Source organism: Oncorhynchus clarkii, chromosome 12 (assembly GCF_045791955.1).
Source record: "Oncorhynchus clarkii lewisi isolate Uvic-CL-2024 chromosome 12, UVic_Ocla_1.0, whole genome shotgun sequence".
Lineage (NCBI taxonomy): Eukaryota > Metazoa > Chordata > Actinopteri > Salmoniformes > Salmonidae > Oncorhynchus > Oncorhynchus clarkii.
In genome coordinates this window covers 46037827-46061179 of record NC_092158.1, presented here as the reverse complement: position 1 = coordinate 46061179, position 23353 = coordinate 46037827, and the positions used below count along the sequence as shown (strand labels likewise).

General features: G+C 43.4%; 2 protein-coding genes across 2 annotated transcripts in view; one reads left to right on the top strand and one right to left on the bottom strand.

Annotated features, from left to right (window-relative positions):
- The first annotated feature begins 890 nt into the window (after positions 1 to 890).
- The window catches only part of LOC139423246 (calpain-5-like), a 28717-nt gene continuing 6254 nt past the window's right edge, over positions 891 to 23353 (top strand). Inside the window, exons 1-4 of the mRNA XM_071175052.1 lie at positions 891 to 1055; positions 10538 to 10669; positions 20345 to 20553; positions 21226 to 21418. Coding sequence (XP_071031153.1) covers positions 891 to 1055; positions 10538 to 10669; positions 20345 to 20553; positions 21226 to 21418 — 699 coding nt within the window. The remainder of the gene's footprint in view (positions 1056 to 10537; positions 10670 to 20344; positions 20554 to 21225; positions 21419 to 23353) is intronic.
- Positions 16371 to 16862, bottom strand: LOC139423256 (olfactory marker protein-like). The gene has a single exon (XM_071175066.1). It carries the CDS (start codon positions 16860 to 16862, stop codon positions 16371 to 16373), a length of 492 nt encoding a protein of 163 aa, XP_071031167.1.

Below are 23353 nucleotides of genomic sequence, written 5' to 3'. Positions count from 1 at the left end.
CATGCTGTGGGGATGTTTTTGCAGAGGCAGGGACTGGGAGACTAGTCAGGATCGAGGGAAAGATGAACGGAGCAAAGTACAGAGAGATCCTTGATGAAACCTGCTCCAGAGCACTCAGGACCTCAGACTGGGGTGAAGATTCACTTTCCTACATGACAACAACCCTAAGCACACATCCAAGACAACGCAGGAGTCTCTGAATGTCCTTGACTTTACCAGCCAGAGCCCGATCGAACATCTCTGGAGAGACCTGAAAATAGCTGTGCAGCAACGCTCCCCATTCAACCTGACAGAGGATCTGCAGAGAAGAATGGGAGAAACTCCCCAAATACAGGTGTGCCAAACTTGTAGCTTCATACCCAAGAACACTCAAGGCTTTAATTGCTGCCAAAGGTGCTTCAACAAATTGCTGAGTACATGGTCTTTCTATTTTTTATTAATTTGCAAATATTTCTAAAAACCTGTTTTTGCTTTGTCATTATGGGGTGTTGTGTGTAGATCGATGAGGAAAAAAACGACTTAATCCATTTTAGAATAAGGCTGTAACGTAACAAAATGTGGAAAAAGTGAAGGGTCTGAATACTTTCCAAATGCACTGTATAGTAGGCTAAATTGTATTTTACTTTTAGTTTGCTCTGAGCTTAAAGCAATGGTGGAAGTTGAATACACTTTTTCCAACCACAGACATTTGGTAGAAACACCCAATTCTGAATTGATTGTCAAATTTAGTGTATATATTGTCAATAGTGTAGCCTACCCAAATAAGGTACAATTTTATAAAACTGACACATGCTAATCTTCAAGGATATCAGAGACTTGTTGGTAGGAGGTCAGTTCACGTCACTAACAGACCCCCCTGTTTTTTGTGTCTGGTCCGTACAGGCTGTAGGATGTTCTCGTCAGTGAAGGCCTTCGAGGGGCAGCAATACTCCACCCTGAAGAAGCAATGCCTTGCCAGTGGCCTTCTGTTTGAAGACCCACACTTCCCCGCCTTGGACGACACCCTCTTCTACCAGGGCAACAGGATTGGACGCGTGCACTGGAAAAGACCCCAGGTGAGGGAGCTTTCTGGCTATCACACATACTACTACTACTTCTTACACTAATATATATTTTTAAAAATATCAGTTTTTTTTTTTTAGGAAATGTCCTTTTTAAAATTTCATTCATGGTTTATTTGGAAAGGGACATATTCAAGGATCTGATGACAGGACTCAAGGCTTTGATGAAGGCGATTTATGCCGAAATGTAAGCCTTTTGTTTGTTTGTTTGTCCCATCAATAAATCTATCCAATTTACAGATGACAGCTTTGCACACTCTTGGCATTCTCTCAACCAGCTTCATGAGGTAGTCACCTAGAATGCATTTCAATTAATAGGTGTGCCTTGGTAAAGTCCATTAGTGAAATTTCTTTCCTTAATGCGTTTGAGCCAATAAGTTGTGTTGTGACAAGGTATGGGTGGTATACAGAAGATAGCCCTATTTGTTAAAAGACCAAGTCCATATTATGTCAAGAACAGCTCCAATAACAAAGAGAAACAACAGTCCATCATTACCTTAAGACACGAAGGTCAGTCAATCAGGAACATTTCAAGAACTTTGAACGTTTCTTCAAGCGCCGTTGCAAAAACCAAGCGCTATGATGAAACTTGCTCTCATGAGGACCTCCACAGGAAAGAATAAGTCCATTTACCAGCCTCAGAAATTGCACACCAAATAAATGCTTCACAGAGTTCAAGTAACAGACATATCTCAACATCAACTGTGCAGAGTAGACTGCGTTCAATCAGGCTTTCATGGTCGAATTGCTGCAAAGAAACCACTACAATATGACACCAAAAAGAAGGAGAGACTTTCTTGGGCCAAGAGACACGAGCAATGGACATTAGACCGGTGGAAATCTGTCCTTTCGTCTGATGAGTCCAAATGTGAGATTTTTTGGTTCTAACCGCCGTGTCTTTGTGAGACGCAGAGAAGTGGAACGGATGGTCTCCGCATGTGTAGTTCCCACCTTGAAGCACGGAGGAGGAGGTGTGATGGTGTGGGGGTCCTTTGCTAGTGACACGGTCTGTGAGTCTCTGAGCAGCTAGAAATGAGAAGTGTGGTGCGGCACGGCATCCATTAGTTATGGCAGTAGCCGTTCCATTCACAATCTTCCTTTGTTGTCATCACATTACTCATTATTTTTTTTCTCTTTTATGGTGGTTGTTTTTCTTTTGACGGTTTTGATGCTTCTTTGTGTTTCTTGTTTTCCGGGGTCACTTTCAGGCAATTTCAGTTGAGGTATTCAGGTATTAAGGCAAGATGCTAATGGTCTGAAATATGTCTTCCCCAATACTTCAAGCAGTTGAAATTTCACGGTTTTAATGTGTAACAGATAGTGAGAAGAGGTGAGTTAAAAGTGAGTGAGTTATTAGAGTACACATCCGAAACATCAATTGATACTTTTTTAGTTTGTTTACAATCTGTATTTGAAGGGATACTTCGTGATTTTGGCAATTAGTCAGATGGAACTTCCCAAGAGTGGATACCATTTTTATGTCTCGGTGTCAAGTATGAAGGAATTTAGTTTCTTGAGCCAACTAGCGTTAGCGCAATGACCTCTAAGTCTATGGGTATCTGCTAGCATGGGGAGGGCTAGGGGATTGGAAGGGCGGGGGGATTGGGGGGAAAGGATGGGGAGACTCGGATGGATGGATGGATGGATGGAAGCGTGGGAGGGTGACTGATAAGCTTCTTCGGTTGCTGGGTGGGATGGGTTGGGGTTATCTTTGTATGCATGTCTTTGATTGTTTTGTACCTGTAAACACCCCCTCTGATAAAAAAAAATAATAATTAAAAAAACGAAATAAAAAGTTGGTCACAAAAAATATATTAAAGTACAAACAGCATTTAGTGCTATGTTTTTTAAACGGCACTTGGGTATGTTTATGACCACAAGTCAAGACAGTGGAGCATGCAGACATAAATAAGAGGACTCTATAAAATGCTCCTCTCTCTCCCCTCTCGGTTCTCTGTCTCTCTCGGCTCTCTACTGCAATCCCTCTCAGCCTTCTCTCCCTACTACATCCACTCTGGACTACAGATTAGTTGTGGTTATCTATGACATGACTGACAAGCAATAAAAAGACAGCCCATTTATCTGGGCTCGCTTTGCTGTCCTCCCAAGCCAAACCTATCTGGGCTAAATGAGCTCCCTGATCGTTGTGGCAGTTTTATTGATCTTGTCTGACCGCCATCGACTAGCCTGGTGCTATGACTCTGGCTGCTGGGCGGCGACTGATTTGGTCACATAGGTACTATGATGCGGAGTGGCGGCTCTTCAGTACGAGGTAAATTATTTGGTTAGCCATGACACTTATTTCTTACCCTGTAGGAAGACAGACAGATCAGTAGGCAATATTTTTTTTACAGCCGGGCCAATCCACCCAACAGATATTGGGAGTGAATATTGGAAGTGAACATACTCCTCTGTAAAATAGCCTGTTCCAGCTAGCACATAACGTTCTGAGAACCATATGTTTCTTAGAGCTAGGTTATTTTGCATACAGCCTTCCAACAACTTTCTGGGAATGGTGCAGGATAGTTGCTTTGAAACATTCTCAGCACATTTAAGGAACTTGACAAAAAAATATTACTTCATTATTTTAACAGAACGTTTCCTTAAAGTTCAAACATGGTTACATTTAACATTTTGGTCATGTTCTAGGAACGTTCTTCAGCTGCTTCGACATTGGGAATGTTCTCAAATTGCTCAGAGAACGTTAAACAATGTTCTGTGCGAATTTCAGTACATCAGCATAACGTTTCCTCATGATTCTATTTAAAGTCATGGTCTCAAATTGTTTTGTAATGTTCAGAGAACGTTCTGAGGATGTTATTTATAAAAAATAATAAATTCCATTCTCAATGTTAACAAAAATGTCCATTAAAAACCACAAGAATGTAGTAACGGTCAGAGAATGTTCTAAGAATGTTATTAAAAATGTATACCTACCGTGTGTTGGCCGCGCCCACTAATTGGCCACATCTGATCTTAATGAGTGCTTATTTTCTTTTGAAATGGGGTTTGTTTGCGTAGACTGAAATGAACAGCTTTGTATGAGTTTTAAAAAAACATGGCATGCTAGCTCCATCCTGGAGGCGCAGTGAACTAATTCCATAGATAGAGAACAGAAAATGATAGGTTCGAATCCCACTGACGCCGTGCCACAATTAAGCAATAAGGCCCCAGTACAATATGGCCAATGTACCACAGCTAAGAGCTGTTCTTAAGCAAGACGCAACGTGAAGTGCCTTCATACAGCCCTTAACCGTTGTATATTGGCAATATATCACAAACCCCCGAGGTGCCTTATTGCTATTATAAACTGGTTACCAATGTCATTAGAGCAATAAAAATACATGTTTTGTCATACCCGTTGTATACGGTCTGATATACCACGGTTGTCAGCCAATCAGCATTTAGAGCTCGAACCACGCAGTTTATAATAAAAAACGAATGTGTTTGCATGATTAATGCCGAAGCAAATAAATGTCCATGTGTTCCATCTGTGCTTGGAGTTCAAAACATTTAACCCAAAATAAGCTAGCAGAAAGCTTTCAGGGAATCATAGTAAAACGGTTTTAGAAGCTCCCTGCAACCCAAAAATGTATGTTCCCAGAACAGGTGACATTTTCTCTTCCGTTCTCAGAATGTTTTTTAAAGAAAGTTCAGTTTTACCGGTCAGGAAACGTATGGTTGCGTTCCCTGAACCAATAGGAAACCAAAATGGACGTTCCCACAACTTCCAAAGAACCAAATGTGCTAGCTGTGGTGGCTAATGCAATGGAATGTCTTTTTTGTAATGTCAGTTGAATCAACAAATCACAGCCCATGTTGATGGGTAGGTATGCTTCCTGTTTTTACTTCCTGCTTTGCTCCTATGGGTACACACGCAATGGCTGCCAGTCCACCCATTATGCCGTCATCGACTTGAATGGGGACACCCGTTCTATTCATTATATTTCTATGGCAGCACATGTAGAGAAAATGTGCATCTAACAGTTATTACTTCCATAGTGGCCTTTGAGTAATAGGAGTGGTGAGAGGGATGGTGGAGAGGTCTCCAGGGGACTCAGTGGCAGTGCAGTGGTGGGGTTCTCCTCTCCGCTGATGAAAAGTTGGCTTTTGCAGCAGCAGATTACTGACCTTGGGTGTGGTGTGGACACAGACATACACGTGCACACATGCATGCAATGCACACACTTTTTTTCACAAACATTCCATCTTTCTCCCTCTCTCTCATCTTCAGTCCATTCCTCCCTCTCTCTCATCTTCAGTCCATTTCTCCATCCATCTCTCACCACCAGCCGACACTTCAGAGTCAACGTTGAACTGTATTTACGACCTCATCTAAACCCATTTCAGTAGAGCGGTATTGAGCTGTATTGATTGACAGTCTTGTAAAGATAGGGGGGTGACTGGGACGGGCAATGGAACATCCGTAACGTTTTGTTATGAAACGGGTTTGTAAAACGTGCACCTTACATCGGATCATCTTCAAACGTTCTCTGTGAAGCTAACTTTCATCGAGGTTTTCTATGGTCTGCAATTGGTTTCACACCTTTTCATCGTCAGCGTTATGGTATGTGTAACATCCATAACGGATGCATTCACCATATTGTGTGTGTGCTTGCTTTGAGATGTATTCTTCAGACCTTTTCTGGTGCAATTGTTGATATCTGGAAAATGAGGTGCTCTAGCTAAGATTCTCTTGGAAAATATATGCTGAAATGCATTTGTCATATATGGCAGTACTATACTGAACAAAAAATATAAACGCAACATGTAAAGTGTTGGTTTCATGAGCTGAAATAAAAAGATCTGAGACATTTTCCATACACACAAAGAGCATATTTCTCTCATGGTGTGTATAAATTTGTTTACATCCCTGTTAGTGAACATTTGTCCTTTGCCAAGATAAGATCCATCCACCTGACAGGTGTGGCATATCAAGAAGCTGATTAAACAGCATGATCGTTATATAAGTGCAACTTGTACAATAAAAGGCCACTCTAAAATGTTAAGTTTTGCCACACAACACAATGCCACAGATGTCTCAAGTTGAGGGAGCTTGTGATTGGTATGCTGACTGCAGGAATGTCCACCAGACAGGAATGTCCACCAGTCCACCTGATGCCAGATAATTTAATATTAATTTCTTTACTATAAGCCGCCTCCAACGTTGTTTTAGAGAATGTGGCAGTACGTCCAACTGGTCTAACAACCGCAGACCACGTGTATGGAGTAGTGTGGGTGAGCGGTTTGCTGATGTCAATGTTGTGAACTGAGTGCCCCATGGTAGCGGTGGGGTTATGGTATGGGTAGGCATAAACTACAGACAATGAACACAATTGCATTTTATTGATGGCAATTTGAACGCACAGCGATAGCGTGACAAGATCCTGAGGCCCATTGTTGTGCCATTCATCTGCCGCGATCACCTCATGTTTTGAGCATGATACTGCACGGCCTCATGTCGTAATATTAGGAAGGTGCTCCTAATGTTTGGTATACTCAGTGTATATATTAAGATAAAGTATCTATTAGGGTGTGGTGCCTGGCTGTGTATACCATTCAGCCTACCTAATGATTATGCAATCCTAAGGTACTATGCCTTCTGCTGACATTTTAAAGCATTCTAAATGACAACAAATGTGTTATGATAGATTGCCATGAACACATCTTTATGATTTAAATGTTTATTTCAGACTCTGTAGCATCCATAACGGAGGGTTACCTAAGAATGACAAACTCCCAGACTTTTGCTAATACAGTGCCTTGCAAAAGTATTAATTCCCCTTGGTGTTTTTCCTATTTTGTTGCATTACAACCTGTAATTTAAATCGATTTTTATTTCGATTTCATGTAATGGACATAGACAAAATAGTCCAAATTCGTGAAGTGAAAAAAAAAAAACTTGTTTCAAAATAACAATGTTAAAAACATTAAAGCTGGTGCCTGCATATGTCTTCACCCCCTTTGCTATGAAGGCCCTAAATAAGATCTGGTGCAACCAATTACCTTCAGAAGTCACATAATTAGTTAGATTGCACACAGGTGGACTTTATTTAAGTGTCACATGATCTCAGTATATATACACCTGTTCTGAAAGGCCCCAGAGTCTGCAACACCACTAAGCAAGCGGCACCATGAAGACCAAGGAGCTCTCCAAACAGGTCAGGGACAAAGTTGTGGAGAAGTACAGATCAGGGTTGAGTTATAAAAAAAGATCAGAAACTTTGAACATCCCACAGAGGACCATTATATATTTTTAAAAAAAGAAAGAATATGGCACCACAACAAACCTGCCAAGAGAGGGCCACCCACCAAATCTCACGGACTAGGCAAGGAGGGCATTAATCAGAGAGGCAACAAAGAGTCCAGAGATAACCCTGAAGGAGCTGCAAGGCTCCACAGCGGAGATTGGACTATCTGTCCGTAGGACCACTTTAAGCCGTACATTCCACAGAGCTGGGCTTTATGGAAGAGTGGCCAGAGAAAAAGCCTTTGCTTAAAGAAAACAATAAGCGAACACATTTGGTGTTCGCTAAAAGGCACGTGGGAGATTCCCTAAACATATGGAAGAAGGTACTCTGGTCAGATGAGACTAAAATTTAGCTTTTTGGCCATTAAGGAAAACGCTATGCCTGGCGCAAACCCAACACCTCACATCATCCTGAGCGCACCATCCCCACAATGAAGCATGGTGGTGGCAGCTTCATGCCGTGGGAATGTTTTTTTTATCAGCAGGGGTGGGATAACTGGTCAGAATTGAAGGAATGATGGATGGCGCTAAACACAGGGAAATTCTTGAGGGAAACCTGTTTCAGTCTTCCAGAGATGAGACTGAGACTGAGTTTCACCTTCCAGCAGGACAATGACCCTAAGCATACTGCTAAACCAACACTCAACTGGTTTATGAGGAAACATTTAAATGTCTTGGAATGGCCTAGTCAAAGCCCAGACCTCAATCAAATTGAACATCTGTGGTATGACTTAAAGATTGCTGTACACCAGCGGAACCCATCAAATTTGAAGGAGCTGGAGCAGTTTTGCCTTGAAGAATGGACAAAAATCCCAATTGCTAGATGTGCCAGGCTTATAGAGACAAACCCCAAGACTTGCAGCAAAGGGTTGCTGCAAAGGGTGGCTCTACAAAGTATTGACTTTATAGTTACGTTTTCTGTTTTTTTGTCTTGTTCTTTGTTTCACAATAAAAAAATATATTTTGCATTTTCAAAGTGGAAGGCATGTTGTGTAAATCAAATGATACACCCACCCCAAAAAAATCAATTTTAATTCCAGGTTGTAAGTCAACAAAATAGGAAAAATGCCATGGGGGGTGAATACTTTCGCAAGCCACTGTATGTTCAGTCTCCCCAAAAAGCTTGTCCATTTCATGTAACATATAACGCTTTTCATTTGCCTTATTTCTCCAATATGCCAATATTTAGGAGTCTGTATTTTTGGGTATCCGCTCCCCCCAAGGGGTGCTATAGGCACCCACATCAAAAGTGTCATATCTATTTTGTTTGTCCAGTCTGTGAGACATTAAAGTTTGAGTGCAAATGTGATTTTGCTAATGTAACGTCCATAACTCTGGAATTGCCCATTTAATAATTATTCCAATATTATTCCATTTGGGATACTCAGAAAACATTGCTAGCGCATTGTCATTGTGATGTCAGATATGACTGTTTATGTGGTAACTTTAGTATTTCCCCCCCCCCCCCCCCCCCCAGGTGAGGCAGTCACCTCCCTGGCAATCTATCAGTGGGCTGTGGACAGATCTATTAGTCAGAGAAGCCAGTGATGACATCACTGTTGCCCTACTATCAGACATTGGTCTATTTCCTGCTTTCATTATCGCACCCCACAGGAGAGTGGGATGGAGAGAGAGAGAGAGGGAGGCAGAGGGAGGAGGAGGGTCGGGGGGGGGAGAAAGAGATGCTAGGAGATGGAGAATAAAGTCCACCTGTGTGCAATCTAACTAAGCACGGCACCAGGGATCTGTTCGCACATTGTTGGTGGGGAAAGTCCCTACACACGCACACACATCGGCTGAAAATAACATAATAATAATCTACCCCCCGAAGAGAGGTAGATAATAACACACACGCACGTCACACTTATCAGTGTCCACATAGAGACTCGGGGTGTGTCTGAAAGGCTCCCTGTCCCCTATATAGTGCACTAAGGCAGACGAGAGCTCTGTGCCCTGGTCAAAAGTAGTGCACTATATAGGGAATAGGGTACCATTTTGGACGCAGTCTCAAAGATATCATTCATGCAGTCTCCTACCTATTACTATTGACTGCAGATCCTTATTGGGATCCTCTAAGGAATTTTAGTAGCCTGCATGTCAATACTCAAGTCTTCTCTGCTTTAGCCCACTCCTGTATTTGCCTGGATTCCAGGACCCAAATTAAGAAAGCTACAGTATTTTCTAGTTAATAGTTAGCAATATGGCTTAAGGGTCTGCTCTTCAACCATGCAACTGTTATCACAGCTAAAGCAGAACCAGTCTTGTACCTTGGGTTAGTTTGAGTGCTGCCTGTCTCTGTGTTGTAGGTCGGGGGTAGTTGTAGCTCTATGTGGGGTAGTTTAGTGCTGTTTGTCTGTGTTGTTGGTCTGGGGTTGTTTTTAGTGCTGTCTGTGTGTTGTAGGTCTGGGGTAGTTGTAGCTCTATGTGGGGTAGTTTTAGTGCTGTCGGTGTGAGGTTGTTCTGGTGGGGCTCAGGTTAGCGCGGCCCAGATAAATCCGTGACCCTGTAGATCCTCTTGTGTCATCACATAATTCACCACAACACCTCTCAGACCTGAGACAGACTTATCAGGGTCGGGGCTCTCTCTTGCTCGCTCTCTTTCCCTCTCTCTCTCTCTCTCTCTCTCTCTCTCTCTCTATACTTTCTTTCTCTCTCTCACTCTCTTAACCTCATTCCGCTCACTCACTGGAACTCTGTCTCGCCCTCTTTCTTTCCCCCTCTCTCCTGTCTGTCAGTAGAGGCATGGTGTGTGTGTGTGTGTGTGTGTGTGATGGATAGAAGTGGAGTGTTTTGCAGAGCCTCATCTAAATTCCCATCGATTAGGAGCCGTAATTAAAGAGTCCCGGCCATGCCTGGCCTGGCCTGGCAACTCACTCCATCCATCTGTCTTCTCTCTTTCTTTCCACCCTCCCTTTCTCTTTTTTTTCCCTCTCCCTTTTTCTCTCCATCTATCCATATTTCTCTCTCTTTCTCTGATATATCATTCCCTCTTTTTTTCTCCTTCTCTCACTGACTCTCTCTTTCTCGCGCTCTCACTCTTTCTCTTCATCTTCACCTGTCTATCAATCCCTTTTTTCCGTTCTTCCCTTTCGCACTGACGAACCTCGCATCTTTTTGGGGTTGATAGGCCTCATGTAACCTTTCTAACTCTCTCTCCCTCCCTTTCCCTCTCCCCTGCCTCCCCCTTCTTCCTTCTCTCTCACTCTCCCTCATTTTCTCTGTGTAGGAGCTCTCTGAGGACCCTCACCTGTTTGTGGATGGGATCAGTGCGCACGACTTGCACCAGGGCCAGCTGGGAAACTGCTGGTTTGTGGCAGCGTGCTCCAGCCTGGCCTCCAGAGAGTCCCTGTGGTCTAAAGTAAGTGTGTCTGTGGGTGGGGAGGGTCGTGTGTGCACGTGTGTGACATGTGATCTTAAACAAGAGATGCACACTCTTAACTATAACACACACACACACACACACACACAATACCCATTAGGCCCCATTACCTGGTGGTGAAGGGATAAACAGGGGAAAGCTCCTCTCACCAGAAGCATCATTAGGATAAATCAACACCTATCTCTAACACTCTCAGTAGAGTTGAAGTACACTGCCATGGTCCTTTGTGGCATCCTTCAAGCTTAGAACTCAGTCTGGTGTTTAGGTAAAGTATCAAAGCAGACTTTTCTGGTCCTCCCGGTTGTTTTGAAAGAATGAATGTGTGGGTATCTAGCATTTTTTCATGACACCTTCAAGTTACTGGATGTGTGTACCATGTTGTAGGTCTAAAGCCCTATTAGTTCAGGACTGGTATATGTCGGTTATGAAATTATTATCCCAGCATGTCCGTTTTGTCCAGTGGACCATTCGGACGGGATTAGTTTTACCGAATGAAGAAAATTATTATAATTCATGTTCTTAGTGTAAAGATGTTTCAGCTTGTCTAGGGAAAGCCTAATATTGGCTTAATGGCCTACAGTTCTGAAAAAGCCTAAATAATAATGCGTATCAATAAGAACCATGAATTGTAGTCTATGCAGATATTTAATTACCTGACGTATTTGGCATTTTATGAATTAATTGGCACAATATCACCCTCTTATTCTTTTGAAAGAGAATTAGGCATGGGAAAAGTTGATATGTGACAAAACAGTCAATTGATTTGTAGGCTACTTGCGTTAGACACAACTTGACGGTGGACGTAGATTTACAAATATTAGAAATTTGTACATTTGACCCCCCCAATAATATACCATGATGAGTTTGATTGATTTGAAAAACATTCTGCACTGTAAAGCTCCAGGCAGCTACTGGATTTATGTGGCTTTGCACCACAGTACTCCTAATTTTATGATTGGATCCCCCTGCTGCCAAATGCGCCCGATCCCAAGAGGCAGCCGGCCCATTGGTGTTAAATGGGAAAAGAGTTGAGAACGGCTTGTAAGGAGATTAGAGAAACACACAATTTCTCCTCTTAACCTTTTCATTGGTCTGCGATGCATTGGTTTGGCCTGCAGTAACAGTTCAGCAGCACGCACAACCCACTCTCTTTCTCTTTGTGGTGTTTGCTGAGGACAGGTATTCACAAGCACTACAATGTAAACATTTTTTGAAAGTTTTAAAACTAGGAAAAGTTCATGAACATTTCATAAATGTATTCCTGTTGTTGTGTAACTAGCGACCCATTGGTGAAGATATAATATTGTGTAAAAATAGTTTTATACAGAGTAAAACCGTATAACGTTAGCTAACGTTAGCTATCTAGCTAGCTAAACCAGCACCAAAGCTAGCACACTATCTGGATCTTTTCCTTTTATTTTTTGTTTAAATTAGTTTTTTACTTTTACCCCTTTTTCTCCCCATTTTCGTGGTATCCAATTGGTACTTACAGTCTTGTCTCATCGCTGCAACTCCCGTACGGACCCAGGATAGGCGATGGTCGAGAGCCATGTGTCATCCGAAACACGACGCAACCAAGCCGCTCTGCTTCTTGACACAATGCCCACTTAACCCGGAGAACAGCCACACCAATGTGTCGGAGGAAACACCGTACAGCCCGCCACAGGAGTCGCTAGAGCTGGATGGGACAAGGATCTCTAGTGACACAGCTAGCAATTGCGATGCAGTGCCTTAGACCACTGCGCCACTCGGGAGGCCAATCCTTTTCCTTTTCAACAGCATTTTCAGATGAGCAGCACTCAGTGACTTAGTGTTCACCCTGGTGTAAAAGTAGCTAGTGCCCTTAATGGAGGTGCCAACCCCAAAGAGGAGAAAAGTGCAGGAAATAAGATTATTTTGGGGAGTGGAGAGGACTGTAAGTAAATTTAATGAATGCTAGCTAGCTAGCTAAGCACACTGTACAATTCATAATAGATTGGTAGCTATAAATAATTTAGGTAATAAAAGCAGTCTAATTCGTGTTAATAAGCTAACCCCATCATTGCTAAGGCCAGTCATTTTTGTCATATGATAATGGTATTTGGTCATGATTATGACAGGGGTCAACGACAGGCAGTAGAGAGCGTGAGAAAGAGAGCACCGCTGATGTTGAGGCAGGGAGATAACGAACAGGTAATCAGGTGAGAATTCAAGTTATAAGGAACTATCAGTTCAACTCCTCTTCTTTGCTGACTTGAAGCCCAAGTGCAACAAAACAGTTGATGACTGCATTCTGAGTTGATTTGTTTGTCATGGCAAGGGTCAGAGACAGGCAGTAGAGAGAGTGTGTGAGAGAGCACCGCCCATGTTGAGGCAGGGAGAGGACGAACAGGTCATTAGGTGAGAATGTATTTATTTTAAAATATTTTTTTAACTAGGCAAGTCAGTTAAGATCAAATTCTTATTTTCAATGACGGCCTAGGAACAGTGGGTTAACTGCCTTGTTCAGGGGCAGAATGACAGATTTTTACCTTGTCAGCTTTGGGATTCGATCTTGCAACCTTTCGGTTACTGGCCCAGCTCTCTAACCACTAAGCTACCTACCTGCCACGGTGGTTATAAGGCAATTTACGTTATAAGGCACTATCAGTTCAACTCATAATCTTTGCTGACCACATGCTATAACAAATGTTTTTGCCTGTATTCTGATTATATGCCCTCGGACCCCCCGAGAGTGAACCCATTGACCCCCACCCCCCATATGCAACAAAAGTACGCTCTTGCCTGCATAACACTTGGTTTTAAACATACATTTGCTGTCATGTTCTTAGCCTGTTAAACCCTGCAATATCCCTCAAAACACAGTGATGACGATTTGCACGAGATAAGTATTATTAGAGGAGCTGGGAGTTTGCCAAAAACAGTAGGTTTTTAGGGCTGGGATAATATGAGAAAAAATAAGAAACGTGCACACTGCTCTTGCAAGTATCACTGGTCTTCATTAAGCTTTACGTATCGGCCTCGAGGCATGGGATAATAACCTTCCTGCCAATTAAAAATTACTGACATAGCAGATTCGGAGGGGACTAAAATGACAGATGTGGTCATTTGTGCTCGTGCACATAATTACATTACCTGAGCTCCCCCAGTAAAACTAATCCCGTCCAAATAGGACTTAAGCTTTGTTATAAGACATTATAAAGGCTTGTACTTGCTTATAACAATTTAGAAAACATTATACCTGCATGCTTTAAGTAAAGTGTTACAACTCAGTAATTAGCTTTTTGTTTTTTTATTTAAAATGTACTGTACATAAAGATGTGTTAACAGATTTGGAAAGCTTATGCTATTTCAGCTATTTTGTTTTCAGGACCACAACTACTTCTATCACCAGAGTGAGGATGAGGAATTAATGATTTACATAGAAATTACAACCCAATCAACTTTGACCTTTTGAAGATAAAGGCATGTTGTCCAACAGTACAACAAGATGAACTTGATGTGTGTGTGACCATGCATTTCCATGATGTAAGCAGTGCAGTGATGGTTTAGTTACACTAGGCATGGGGCAGCGGTACATACAACAATCAAGAGGTAGATCCCCCAGAAAGCTGGTATGTGCAAAGGACTAATTAGCATTGGTGCGGTGTTGTGTGTGTGTGTGTGTGTGTGTGTGTGTGTGTGTGTGTGTGTGTGTGTGTGTGTGTGTGTGTGTGTGTGTGTGTGTGTGTGTGTGTGTGTGTGTGTGTGTGTGTGTGTGTGTGTGTGTGTGTGTGTGTGTGTGTGTGTGTGTGTGTGTGTGTGTGACCGGCAACTGTAAGTATGAGAGGGAAGAAGTGTGATTGTGAGCTGATGTTATTGAATAAGGAAGAAAAGGACAATGGAGACGACGTCAGATTCATAATTACACTCTTAGACTGCAGGCCATTCTCTTAATTGAGACTCGGGAGACTGTCAGTGTACTCTGCTGCTATTGCTTTTCCATTACTGACAAAAGGAATGGCGTTTGAGAATCATTTGGGAGAAAAGTGGTCAACTGCAAAGAGAGAGTCAATCTAGTTCTAAATATGTGTATGTGACCAATACAATGTGATTTGATTTGAGAGACAGTCAATCTAACAGGTGGCTGGTTGTGATTTCAGGCGTTGATTTATGCCTCTGTGGTGAATGAGTGGGTGACTAGGTGTGTGTGGGAGGGGGTGTGTGCACCAGCTTGTGGTGCCCATCTCTCCTTCTGTTTTCTTTTTTTCTTTCTGTCTCTCCTACACACCAACATATTCTCTCTTTCCTTTCCCCTCCATCTCTCCCTCTCCACTCCTCAGCTCTGTCTTTGTGGTGGCCTCGGTCCATAATCATAAAGCCTTTCAGAGCTTTGATTTAGGATCAGGTCCCCCCCTCTTCCATGTATCTTATTCATAATGATCTAAAAGGCTGAACTGATTGTAGATCAGCACTTCTGTTCTGACATGTTTATGAATATGGGGTGACCTTTGGGAGGGAGGGAGTTTAAGTGCCGGTTGCTGTGGAGATATAATCCCCCTCTCTGACGTTTGTCATTCGGGCCGGGGCCAGACGGAGATGGATGAGGTAATAGGAAGCCAGTCTTGTGTCGTGTTCATTAGGGCACACCATAGCAAAAAAAAACATCACAGGAAATCTTTAAACAAGTGTTTCTTCTTGGACGAGTCCAGGCTGTTTTTGTCAGACGCCAGTAGAAAAAATTAGATCCGTAAGTACACACACACACACGCAGACACAGGCAGGCAGACACCCAACACATAAACATGTGCATCCGTGCGCACACACACACATTGAAACTTAAAAACATCAGAGCTGACGTTGTGTAGCTAGTCTGTTAGAAATGTCACAGAGAGAACCGTTTTGTATTTTTGTTACGATTTATTCAAATGCACATCAATTACACACACGTAGTCATTCTCTAATTAGTCACGTTATGGTATCAAACAAACCTTACGAGTAATGAATAATCACATATCTAGACTCGACTGACTGTAGCTACAGTACGGCTCTGAATGCTCAACAAAGATTTGAAGGAAACATGATTGAAGACTCGGGTTTAAAAGTCCACTCACAGGTGAAGCACTTACTGCATCTTTAATAGTAATTTCAACATCAGAAATGCTCCAGTCTTTTGATACACTAGACTAGTATTACCTGAATCCCTACAGAAAGTCTACCTACAGTAGAAAGGGCATATTGCAATCCAAAAAGGTTTTGTGTTTTGTTTTGAGGCCGGTCGTTCTATGCTAAAATGGAAGACAGGAAGATGAAGAGATGGAAAAGAGTGTTAGAAAGGAAGCGATTGAGTCAAGGGAGTGGAGGGTGTCGAGGTGTTATCCTTCCTCTACCCCCAGAGGACGTGAGTGGTTGTGGTCTCTCCGGTCGGTCGATTTGTCTGTCCTGTCCCCTGTGGTACAGCATTTTAACAACTACTGCATGCCACATAAAATCGCCCAGATTTGGATCACAGGTCGTCATTTTGAGACCCATGCTCTAACCCTAACTTTACCTCTAACTCTAAGAAGAAGTAGCATATGTAGAAAATGACTGAAATTCTAAACGAAAAACAAAGTTGTTCTCAGACGAACGTACTTGCTCATAAGGCCAGAGGATAGTCAAATTAAATAAAACATGTCCGCCTAGTACCTTGCCCTCTGTCTGCCATTTCCTCCTACAGTCTTTACTTCTGGTCCACCTGGAAGCTGATGGAGCATTCAACAGCGTCCGGACCAACACCCTCCTCAAATGCCAGCAGGAAGTACATTGTTTTCCGCACCTTCGCCATCTCGGCGATCCGCTCGCCAAACTCCTGGGCGTCTGCCTCATACTGGTGCACGGGTGTGTCATCGCCGTCGCTCTCAGCTCGCCAGAACACCCCCGCCGGCTCCAGCAGCTGGCGGTTCATCAGGTGGGTGAGGTCGGGCGTCCAGAGCTGTGAGGTGGCAGTCACGGTGAGGCGGCCTGAGCGTACCAGCCTCACTCCCCAGTGGGCAAAACGCAATGCCTGCTGGGAGAAGTCCAGGCGGTAGATGGCCTCGTGTGGTCGGAGGAGGCGCTCGCCGTCCTGCCTCTTCCCGCCACGCTGCTGCAGCGACTGGGCCCGCTGACGCATCACCTCGGTCAGATGGGCGTCGGGCCTGAAGGGCAGATCCAGAGTGACTTGGGAGGCCATGTTGGTTTAGGTTCAAAAGTGTGATGGGTCGATAGGGGGAAACGCTTTGACTGGCTGAGTCCTCAGGAATCCTCACTCTCTCTTGGTCACGTTCTCTCTCTTTTCTTTCTCTTTTCTTTCTCTGTCACCGGGTCAGGTAGGCACACGCATGCAGCTCTTCTTTGGACTGTGGTCTCTTCCTCCTATCTCTTTCTACCTCTTTCTTTATTGAGTGCAGTATGTGTGAGTGGAAGACACTTGTGCACCCCCCCAGCACCCTGAGATGAGGGGCGGGCCTTGCCGTCTTGTCGTTCTTGGTTGTCAAGATGAGCTCTAGGCAACCTGAGCTAATGACATCTGCAGTAGCGACGCGGGGATTGCCCTTGGAGGAACAGGGGACAACTGTGTGTTTGTCACATATTTGTTTTGTCTCACATTTGTACCGTCGTTGTGCTCGGCTAGCGTAGGCTTGCCTCTCTCGCATACTTTACTTAACTAAGTGTGACCGAAATCAGAGATTTTCTTTGTCAGTCTGCCAAGTAGCCAGTGCAGGCTGGTGTCACTGGAATGGAACGGAATCAAACACATGGAATGTGTTTAATGTGTTTGATACCTATTCCGTTAATTCCATTACAGCCATTACAATAACCCCGTCTTCTGACTTCTCCCACCACCAGCTTCCACTGCTCAACTTTAACTTCAGATAGAAATAGAAAGAATAGGAAATCGTGTCAGCTTTATTCAATCTGACGGGAAAACATATACAGTCGTATGAAAAAGTTTGGGCACCCCTGACAATTTCCATGATTTCCATTTATAAATAATTGGGTGTTTGGATCAGCAATTTCATTTTGATCTATCAAATAACTGATGGACACAGTAATATTTCAGTAGTGAAATGAGGTTTATTGGATTAACAGAAAATGTGCAATATGCATCAAAACAAAATTAGACAGGTGCATCAATTTGGTTACCCCAATAGAAAAATCACATCAATATTTAGTAGAGCCTCCTTTTGCTAAAATAACAGCCTCTAGACGCTTCCCATAGCCTCTAATGAGTGTCTGGATTCTGGGTGAAGGTATTTTGGACCATTCCTCCTTACAAAACATCTCCAGTTCAGTTAGGTTTGATGGTTGCCGAGCATGGACAGCCCGCTTCAAATCATCCCACAGATTCTCAATGATTTTCAGGTCTGGGGACTGAGATGGCCATTCCAGAACATTGTACTTGTTCCTCTGCATAAATGCCTGGGTAGATTTTGAGCAGTGTTTTGGGTCGTTGTCTTGTTGAAATATCCAGCCCCGGCATAACTTCAACTTTGTGACTGATTCTTCAACATTATTCTCAAGAATCTGCTGATATTGAGTGGAATCCATGCGACCCTCAACTTTAACAAGATTCCCAGTACCGGCACTGGCCCCACAGCATGATGGAACCCCCACCAAATTTTACTGTGGGTAGCAAGTGTTTTTCTTGGAGCGCTGTGTTCTTTTGCCGCCGTGCATAACGTCCCTTGTTATGACCAAATAACTCAATCTTTATTTAATCAGTCCACAGCACCTTATTCCAAAATGAAGCTGGCTTGTCCAAATGTGCGTTTGCATATCTCACGCGACTCTGTTTGTGGCGTGTGTGCAGGAAAGGCTTCTTCCGCATCACTCTCCCATACAGCTTCTCCTTGTGCAAAGTGAGCTGAATTGTTGAACGATGCACAGTGACACCATCTGCAGCAAGATGATGTTGTAGGTCTTTGGAGGTGGTCTGTGGGCTGTTTTTGGGACCGTTCTCACCATCCTTCGCCTCTCCGATATTTTACTTGGCCTGCCACTTCTGGCCTTAACAAGAACTGTGCCTGTGGTCTTCCATTTTCTCACTATGTTCCTCACAGTGGACACTGACAGCTTAAATCTCTGCGATAGCTTTTTGTAGCCTTCCTCTAAACCATAATGTTGAACAATCTTTGTTTTCAGGTCATTTGAGAGTTGTTTTGAGGCCCCCATGTTGCCACTCTTCAGAGGAGAGTCAAAGAGAATAACAACTTGGCCACCTTAAATACCGTTTCTCATGATTGGATGCACTTGTCTATGAAGTTCAAGGCTTAATGAGCTCACCAAACCAATTGTGTGTTCCAATTAATCAGTGCTAAGTAGTTACAGGTATTCAAATCAACAGAATGACAAGGGTGCCCACATTTTTGCATAGCCTATTTTTCACATCTGATTTAATTTCCTACAACTTAATATTGCTACACTAAAAATCATTGTCTGAACAATTCCCCAGTACTCAGCTTTTATTAGAAAATGAATGGCATGCCACTGTGATCATTTTCTGTGACGACAGAGTCCATTATTATGCAGCCTCAGAGGGGTGCCCAAACTTTTTCATACGACTATGTTCTACCTGATATATTTCTATCTGCAATGTTCAGAACATTAGGCAGAAGGAGGATGGGGTTTCTGCTGTTTCTGGCCAGAGTCCAGTCCATCCTTTGCAGAGAGAGTAAAGTTATTATAGAGCTTTATTATGTTCTGGATGAAACCCTAGATAGATACCCCCCCTCCCTCGTTCTCACTCTCTCTCTCTTTCCTTCACCCCCCTCTCTTTCTCTCTATGTCACTGGCTTCCTAAGGGCTCTCACATGACTTGGGGTTTCTATGGTGCAGTATTGTTTTTTATCCTCTCCTCTTAAAGGAGCTGCTACACACACACACACACACACACACACACACACAGAACAGCCCCTTGATCTGCAGAACAAAGGTTCCATCAGAACCACCCTGCCAGAACTGACCCACCGACCAGGGCTCTTAGTCCACCACTCCCCAGCATGTACCTCCAAGGGCAGTGGAGGAACAGTGGTTCATTTCCAACAAGTTTAGCCCTCTGCGCTCCGCAGTACACCTTCATTATGTGGCGTCTCATTACTACACTTCCTGTTTAGCCCTGATGGCTGATGGGTATTTCGGGTGGGTGGGCGAGGGGGCTAAGTGCGGTCTTGTTTGACCCCCAGCCAGCCCATCACAGTCCAAGGGGGAGCCCCCGGGAAGGGGATGACCGGCTGGTACTTCATTGCAGCTCTAATCATTCCCCGTCCCTCTGTCCTGTTCCATGTATTCTTCATCCTCTGGATGTATACTTGCCAGAGCCCAGGTGATACATTACATTTATTCCCTTAATCCTCCGGAACGCAGCGGGCCAGCCGGGGGTGACAAGTTGGAGACGAGGTATGTCCAGCAGGGATCACAGGCTCACTCACAAGAGGGTGTGGTATTTACGAGTTCGGCCGACACGCGGCTTGTTCGTTCGGCTTGCATAACTCTGACTCTCTTTTTCCTCCCCCTCCTCCCTCTACGCGTCCTGCCTACCCACACCCACTCCCTCTTTCACCCCCTCTGTTCTTTTCCCAACCTTTCCCTCTCTCTTTCCCACTTTCATCTCCATCCACCCCCTCCTTCTCCGACCTCTCCCTCTGCTCCACCCCCCTCCCTCCCTCCCTTCAGGTCATCCCAGACTGGAAAGAGCAGGAGTGGGACACGGAGACACCCGAGTCGTACGCCGGGATCTTCCACTTCCGCTTCTGGCGCTTCGGAGAGTGGGTGGATGTGGTGATCGACGACCGGCTTCCCACGGTGGACAACCAGCTGGTCTACTGCCACTCGGATGACAGCAACGAGTTCTGGAGCGCACTGGTGGAGAAGGCCTATGCCAAGTTAGTCAATGAATCAATGAATCTGTCAATGGCTTTATTGTCCAAATTGGGAAATGTGTAGTACAGTCTGGTTGGAAAATGTTTTAAACGTTCAATCCATCCATCAAGCAATCAATCAATTTGTTGTCCCAATTGGACAATGTGTAATACAGCCATGGTAAAATACAACATTAAAATGTAATGAACACCTAGGGGCAGGGATAAAGAGATACAGTACTGTAGCAGCCCCAGTAGCCCTGGGGAATATCATCTAGAATAGGATAAAATTCTACTGTATGTTTTACTCTCCCAGTATTTGAGGAATGCAGAAAAAATCTTTAGAACGAGGATGCACTCACTCACTCAGGTAAATAAATATTTCCAATTGGTAACGCTTTACTTAATGCCTGTAGGTATAATGCTTTATAACATCTTATAAGCATGTATAAGCCTTTAATGTCTTAGAATTAGGCTTATTATTGTCTGTCACTATTTTAACTGATTCAAGATACTGTATCTACTAGCCACTGTCTTTATGATTTGAGATGTGGAGTCACATCTTGAGATATGGAGTCAAACAAGAGGTTCAGGTGTCATTCTGTTGTCAACTGTGCACTGTAGATAGAGAGATATTTGACTACAGATTAACTCATACATTTATTCCTCCTCCTCTTCCTCGACCTGTCCCTGCAGAGTGTACGGCTGCTACGAGGCCCTGGATGGCGGGAACACGGCGGATGCCCTGGTGGACTTCACAGGGGGCGTGTCGGAGCCCATGGACCTGCTGGAGGGCCAGATGGCCACTGACGAGTTGGCCCGCAACCAGCTGTTTGAGAGGGTGCTGAAGGTCCACAACCGGGACGGCCTCATCAGCTGCTCCATCCGGGTGAGTCACTCAGGGGGAAGAGCTGTACTAGGCAGCCATTTTGGATCAGGGGCAGCCAGGGGGTCAGTTAGGAGATCTAGGTCATGTTCAATACAAAACATGAGAAAAAATGCTTTGAAAACAGGGATGTACTGCCTGTACTTCCTGTTTTCCATTGCATTTTTTTTTCTTCTGCCTTGTGTTATTTGGAACACCAAAAAATTGCAACATAAATCGCAAATTACAGGGTTTGGCAATCACCATGATAATGTGCCATCCCGTCTGTTTCGAAAGTTGTGGTTAGTTGGCTCATGCAAAGTCTACATTTGCAAGAGGAAAATGTAATCCTTTGTGATTATCCATCTATCTATAATCTATCAATGTAATCATACAAGGCTTTCTCTCTGCTGATGAGACTTGAATTTGTATGAGTGCATATACACTTTCAGAATGCAAATACCGTCGTCCTCTTCTCTATCCATCCATCTACCTGTCATCCTCAATCTGCTTGTTGTTTATCTGTCCATCCGTCAGTCCGTCTATTCATCTGTTCATCAATACGCAACATCTGCTGTTGGGAACTCCATTTGTATGAGTTCCACTCTCCCCCGGGCAGCCACTGACTGCGTCCCATATGGCAACCTACTCCCTACAAAGTGCACTACTTTTGACCAGAACCCTATGGGCCCTTGTTGAAAGTAGTACTCTGTAAAGGTAATAAGTTGCACATTTGGAACACAGGCACTGTGTCCCCCCCTTTTGATTGTCTGTGCTCATCCACTTTTGCACTAGAACTAATTTACAGTCCAACATTGTGTGATTCCGAATCAAGTACACTAGGTCAACTGGCAGCGATAGGCGTTTTATATTCATGAGTTTTCATTAGGCTCTATTACGGAACAATAACAACCGAATGGAACACGGACACGAAAAAAAATAATGGCTAAACAAACACGTCAGCTAGACGAACGGCCCTGACCGCACCGAAAACCGTAGTCCTTAATTCCTCGGACATGACCCATGACTTGGTGGTTGTTGTTTGGCTATTGTTGTAACGTCCTGGCAACATTATAAAAATGCTTGACTACGCACAGGCTTTTTGTTGTGAGGAGGTCTGATTTAGGAATGCAACAAAGGCATCTTAAAAGCCACACTCGTGCATCTCTCCCCAGACTCCAAGCCTAATTGCTTTTTGTCTTCTCCCCCCCCCCCCCCTTCGCTGTTTTTTGTAAGCATGGTTTGAAAAATGTTGTGTGTGTGGTAGCAAATGCTCAAAGCACGTCTTCCACAGAGCCTATGGGCCGAGGCAGAATAAGGTGGTGACCTATTTTTTTATTTTAAATTATGTTCAGGCCAAATTCTGAATATTCTTGCCACCTCTCTGTGTTGATTATTGACCTGCCGAACATTCCCCATTTATCTAATCAGACATCATTTTTATCAGGAAGAAGAGGTATTTTGATTGATTTAATTGATGACAATCGTTAGTTGTTTTTTCTCATTAGACTCAGATTAGACTCTGATTTGTAAAGGGGGTTAATTGTAACATTTGCTAAAATTAACCCCTTACCTAAAAATCTGTGGTATTTAATATGGTATTTACACACATTCACATAGTGATATGAAATCTCACTTCTTTACATCAAGTACAAATAAGATAATATCTTAGAGAAATGAAAAAAGAAATTAATTCATTTGAATGCTAAAAGTATCATATAAAATATTTGCATTTTGTTTACTCCGCTTTTGGTCAATATGACATGGCTAAAATCTCAAATGAAAATATTTTTTGTCAATTTAATATATTTTCATCCAACTATCAGTTTCAAGTCAGAAATGTTTTCAATTTATGGGGCGGCAGGTAGCCTAGTGGTTAGAGTGTTGGACTAGTAACCGAAAGGTTCCTTGAGCTGACAAGGTAAAAATCTGTTGTTCTGCCCCTGAACAAGGCAGTTA

What these genes read in the sequence shown, in the direction of transcription:
- LOC139423256 (XM_071175066.1), bottom strand. Translation starts at nt 16,862, where the DNA reads ATGGCCTCCCAAGTCACTCTGGATCTGCCCTTCAGGCCCGACGCCCAT.